Genomic DNA, 5881 nt, shown 5'->3' on the forward strand with positions numbered 1-5881 from the left:
GTACACCAAGCCAACCTCGCGGAGAAAGTGAACAACATGTCCCCGATACTTGTACTGCTGGCCCCGCACAAGCATAATATTCACGTGAACATGAACGCGGGCTATTAATGACTCCTCAGTAGGCGTAAGCTGAGGCAATTGCGTCGGAAGAGAGCCAAAATCCAACTGGTTGTCCACAGAGAAGAAATACGGCTCTTCGGGGCCGCTTTTGTCATCCTTTCGACAGCAACGTGCACAAATGCCATCAGAATCGATCTTCATCTGGAACCAACGCTCTTGACATCGACCGCAAAATTGCATTTGGTCATTGTCCAGCTTTGTCCAGAACTCACGGACTTGTCCAGAACTCACGGAGGATTTCTTTATCACGACAAGTCAAGGCGCAAGCATCCAGGTCACCATTCCACACCGGATCTTGTGCGTGAAATACCGCCGATTCTTCAGGTGGAATCATCACTGGACTCCGGTACCGTCGTGGCGGCCCCGACGATCGAGTTTGCCTTTGAGATTTTTTTGGCCGCCCTCCTGTACCAGGGGCAGGACCACGGCGAGCACGGCGACGAGGCCCTGACTTTGTGGAAGGCTGCCGCGGCGATGGCGAAGAGGGCTTTCATCTACGGAATCATCATCGTCTCTGTTGTCTTCGTCCCCTGGATCGGAATCGCACTCTGCCCCTAATTGCTCAAGGTACCTCCGTGGTCGAACAGGCGAAAGAAGAAGGTTGAAAAAGTCCTCAGCGTCAACATCAGACTCGGAGAACTGTCCTCCGTCCTGCCATTCCTTGCCTATCTCGCCCCCCTCTGGAAACCCACTCCGCTGTGGTTGATCCTGACTTGCAACTAAATTCCGTGGTCAGCCTGAACGAACTACCGGGGCCACAGCACATGGATACCTTCTCTAGGCCCACCAAGAGCTTCAAAAACGCCAAGTTGAGATATTGAGGGAGTCAGTGACACAGTCTCCCCTGCACGGCGCCGTGAGCGATGGTCGCGCTGGATAGCGGCCAGCTTGACCCTCGCCCCGGCTGTGGAAGGGTTATCTTGCGAGTCCTTCCCTCCTCTGCGGTATCTAGTTGCTAAATAAGCGTGATCCACGCTGGTTGTGCTGTTTCGGACAGTACCTGGATCAGAGAGTGAGACGATCGGATGGGTCATTCGCTGCATAGGAGGTGAGGGAGCCAGTGTCCGCAAGAGCCCTGAGCTTTGTTGGGTTGGCGGCAATGGTGTCCCCAGCTCTACACGCGGCTGGCTGATCGAGGCTTTAAATAACGTCCTCGCTGTATGACCTTGCCGTATACTCTCCGACGATGTAGGCTGGGTTCCGGATCTGTCATTTGGAGGCGATAGATCGGCATCTTCTTCTGTTCGCTTCAAAGCAGGACTCTCACTTGAGGAAGGGCCGACAGCGAGGCTCTTTAACGTTTGGATCGCGTCCCTGGATCTGGAGCGCTTCGCTTAGTTGGCGCTGAATGTCTTGCGGCGTGGGGAGAGAGAGCTGACATGAGAGTTGCACTGGTTGCGACAGTCCAGGCAGTTCTTGGTGTTACGGGCAGATTTCCGTTTACTCACGAAGTCGTCCGTCGGCTTCTTCTCGCCGCAGCGGGCACAGAGAGTAGACCCAGAACTCATTATGTTATGAAAGACGTAAAGAGGAGTTGCGAGTTCCCCTGCGAAGCAAAACAGTAAACAATTGCAGGGGTCGCCAGATAAGGTTAGGCTCCACTTTTTGGGCAGCGTTGTCCAGTTGCTCCTCGTTTTGCTTTGGACCATACAAAATCTGGACCAATCAAATCTGTGAAAACTTTTGTGCACCCCTGTCAGCACCAATCCCTCACTTGAGAAACTTATCCGATTAATGTTAAGTCAGCCTACGGCTGAATAAAGTGTATTGATCCCCCATTATGGACATGATCTGGTCACGTGTGTTACTGATTACTGATTGATTGAGCAGGAGCTTACTGATACTGATACCATATCAGTAGCAATGAGTAATCAGTACTGCTTGATAACTGATTGCTTGTTGAGAAGCCTGCCTGGTGGGATGCCTCTGCACCCGATAAGCATCAGAGTCTGACCCTCAAGTTCCCTTCTAGCCGTCCTCCGGAGTTAGCTCTCCCACGAACTGTCACAGCACCATCACGACTTGTCTAAGACACTCACGTGAGCACAGACCATTAGCGCACCATAAAGCTGTAGTCTAGATAGCTTCCTCTTCCCTCCTCCTTAAGGCACAACTATGTTACTACTAGCAACTTAGACTCGCCCGAGATAACAGCATTATGCTCTCTTAGCATAGTTAATAGGCTCTGATAACTTCAGAAAATCAAGCAGCTCGTTAATAGCAGCTGTGGTTGTTGAGTTATTTGTTGTTAAAGTTGGGTGAATAAAGCGGTGTAAATCCGGCAGATCCCCGGACCCGGCGCTTCACTGTAAAATCCGTTCAGCATTGTCAACACCGGCAAATTGGTATTTCGTATGGATCCTGTCCAACGTAAAGAATGTTATCTCAACGCAGCTAACTCTCTACTGGGGTAGACTGACTCTCCTGGCTGTCATGCAACGGAACTCGGTACTAACTCATCCTGGCTCTCACCGGAAGGCCCGATTTGCTCCCAGGTTGGCCTTGTTTGTTGGCAACGAATCGTTGCTTAGTCCAACTATCTCAAGTCATCCATGCATTGTTGCCTTCTTATTAACATCATGCCATTGCTGCCGTCTAGTCAAGCACTGTAATACGCATTACTCAGCTACTACTGCATGAAATCTAGATAGTGATGTTGTACTTTTGCATACTGTAGCGTTGTACTTTTGTACGTACGTTGAGGTGCTGCATGACAGTAATTCACGAGTGGATCCACTGCCTGGATTGAGTGGAGTGGCATTCAAAGGGGGTAGCACGAGCAGTCGTAATTTCGACACCCCTTCATGGCTGATTTCTCACTTAAACCTCATAAAGGCCTGGCAATGCAGGTGGTGATTGTTCATCATCGACAGCTGCCAAACTCATGCGTGTAGCGACTTGTAGTTGCGGCCTTCGGCGTTTCTCGGTGTCAGATATGGTCTATTTTGTTGCAATATTCACAACTTCATATCACGTGTAATATCATGTGTAGACCCGCTATAGGGTGAGACACCATGGATAGATATCGTGACTACCAACGCTCCCCCCTTTTCCTACCTTGAAAAGAGATATACTTGAATTGACTTTTATTGATACCCCTATTGCAGTACTGCATTATCCCTTTGAGGATCCAACATATGTAGAGTGGGTCGTGGCACGAATACTCGTCTCAAGAAACGGCAACTCTCATCCTCGATGGCCAACAATTGACCAATCAGAACTTGGAGTTGACAACTGATTTTCCCTTTCGGGTAGTTTTAACAAAAATGGAAAAAGCCACCTGCCCCTGAAACCCCGCACGGCCTATATCCCGGCTCCATAATGAGCTGCGGCAATGGACTAATCGCACACCGAGAAACGTCGCTGGCCGCAGCTACAAGTCTCGCCACGCATGAGCTTGGTAGCCGTCGATGATGAGCAGTCACCACCTGTGTCAGATTTCACGATGCCCCACTTGAATTACTACCGGGGGTTAGGTCAGTTATTGAGGTCAAAAGTTGATTATTGCAAAGTCTCCCCGCCCGACAAGAACACACAGAAGATACAAGCATCAACGAATACAATAATCAACTTTTGACCTCATGGGGGGGGGGGGGGGGGGGGGTGACACGAGTAAGGCCTTGCTTGGATAACAGGGATATACTGGAGTTACAGGGGGATGAGGACGACATGGCCGCTCCCTATTGGCTGGTCGATGTTTCCAGGGATAGTCTGGACGTTTAACTTAAACATTGCATGATAGATTCCGACCTCGATGCTCTTGACGTGTGTTCCTACTTTCCCAACCGCTGCAGGGCCGCCGAACCCGAACCCGTCCCAGCCTCTGATCTCTGATCTCAACGCATTAACGGACATGACTTAGCGCATTAACGCATCAAGGCATTACATTAATAACGTCCAGCGGACATAAGGCGTGCGCGTAGCGAGGTCTAAGGTAATAACTGTACCTTAATTGACCGAAGCTATGAAAGATAGAATGATAGATAGTTACTAGATGATGGGAAATTAGACGGAGGCAAAGGCGGATGCAATTAATGCCGCGTTTACCTATAGAGGTGGTTAGACGTATAAGAATTATAAATACAAAGAATGCTAGCCTCTAGAGTTAGAAATTGTTACGGATTTTAAGCATAGAGTCGCTCTAGGCCTTTCGTGCGATTGCAATAAATTACTTTATATAAAATCATGTTGTCGTCTGCCTTACTCACTGGCCTGTTGGCCGCCTCTGCCCTTGCGACTCCTGCTGCAGAAGACAAGGATGATTCAGATCTGGAAAGCCAGAAAATTTACGACTCGCATAAACTGCTGGTTGCCATGGAAAAAAATCATACGGGCAATTACTCACATGTTAACGTCGACGTGTATACGCATGTTATCTTAGCGTCGGATACGGAGTGGAATATTACAGTAGGTTCAATATATTGTTATGCGATGAAGCTTGGGACTCAACAGTAGCTAACGCTATAGCAGTTAGAAGACATTAATCAGCAATTAGAGATCTTAAACACGAACTTTCAACCTGCCGATATCTCCTTTGCGTTACAGGGTGCAAAATGGGTCATAGAACCGGACTGGGTACGAGGTGATAACGATGATATGCAAAAAGCACTCCACGAAGGAGGCAGCAACGCCCTCAACATATATTTTATGAACTATGATAGTGGCGGCCTTGAACGTCTAGCATCCGCGTCATTCCCTTCTGAACTGGAAAGCACGGAGGGGCCTCTGCTAGACGGCCTCCTGATTACAAAGAATACTCCTTTAAGTAACAAAGGATTATTAACGCATGAGACTGGACACTGGTTCGGGCTGCTGCACCCATTCCAGGATATTTTCAACGACGACGGCGATTATATTGACGATACCCCTATTAGCCCGAAGAGTTGCTATGACAAACTTGACGCCGCCACGTGCCATACTAATAACTATATGGGCTACGGCGGAGATCCGAATATGTTTACCGCTGGTCAGATAACTCGCATGCATAGCTTTTGGAACGTGTTCCGCTCGAGTGGCACGGCTGTGCCCGAGTTGGTACTGGCTCCTATAGAATCTATCAGCAAGGGGCGTACCAGGCTGCCGTTTTATCCTGAACCAGGGAACCGCAGGGAGCTCTATCGGCGGTGCCATCCGAAGCATAACGACGGCGCCCAAGAAACGCGTGAAAACTACTGCGGGACAAACGCCTTCTGCCGCTGGGAACTTTTCAAGTTAGCAGGAGAGAAGTACTCAAGCATAGATGCTTGTTTGAACGCACGGACAGTCGAGCTGCTTCCGTGGATCATGCCCAAGACTAGCTATGCACATTACTGTCATTCAAAGACCTCTATGTCTGAGCTGCCCTGTGGCACAGAAACGTTCTGCGGGGTGTTTGATAACAATACGGCCACAGATGGTGTATTCGTCGATTCTAGATCCAACTTGGTTGAATATAACAGCAGCTCTGAATGTCTCGAGGCTCGCGAACCTGCACCTCAGGACAGCCGTGTTCAGTCTTGAGAGTGTGTTTGACAGGTTGTATGGTGGGGACTCAGTGAAATTCGAGGACGGGATACTAACAGCACGAAAGATGTCAAAGCTAGAGCAGCCTGCGCAAAATGGAGATGCACGGAATAGAAGAAAATGCACATAACTACCTGTAAAGCGCTCTTGGGACTTTTTCTCATTTTTGAAACTATCCATTACCTATCAAAGGCGTGAGCTACTGCAGCTTGGAAGTGATCGAATTGTTAAGAGTCGTGTCAGATTGCATCGTGCGAGT

General features: G+C 49.1%; 2 protein-coding genes across 2 annotated transcripts; one reads left to right on the top strand and one right to left on the bottom strand.

Moving 5' to 3' along the window:
* Positions 1-453: 453 nt before the first annotated feature.
* Positions 454-1628, bottom strand: MAA_11473 (Ankyrin repeat-containing domain protein; the record flags this gene model as incomplete). Its single annotated transcript, XM_011413467.1, has 3 exons — positions 454-839; positions 893-1440; positions 1513-1628. The coding sequence occupies 3 exons, from the start codon at positions 1626-1628 to the stop codon at positions 454-456; spliced, it is 1050 nt and encodes a 349-aa protein (XP_011411769.1).
* A 2677-nt stretch (positions 1629-4305) lies between these two features.
* On the top strand, positions 4306-5619 carry MAA_00948 (metalloprotease; the record flags this gene model as incomplete). Its single annotated transcript, XM_007818946.2, has 2 exons — positions 4306-4527; positions 4591-5619. The coding sequence occupies 2 exons, from the start codon at positions 4306-4308 to the stop codon at positions 5617-5619; spliced, it is 1251 nt and encodes a 416-aa protein (XP_007817137.2).
* Positions 5620-5881: the final 262 nt, after the last annotated feature.

The sequence above is a fragment of the Metarhizium robertsii genome, assembly GCF_000187425.2.
Source record: "Metarhizium robertsii ARSEF 23 chromosome Unknown MAA_Scf_8, whole genome shotgun sequence".
NCBI lineage: Eukaryota > Fungi > Ascomycota > Sordariomycetes > Hypocreales > Clavicipitaceae > Metarhizium > Metarhizium robertsii.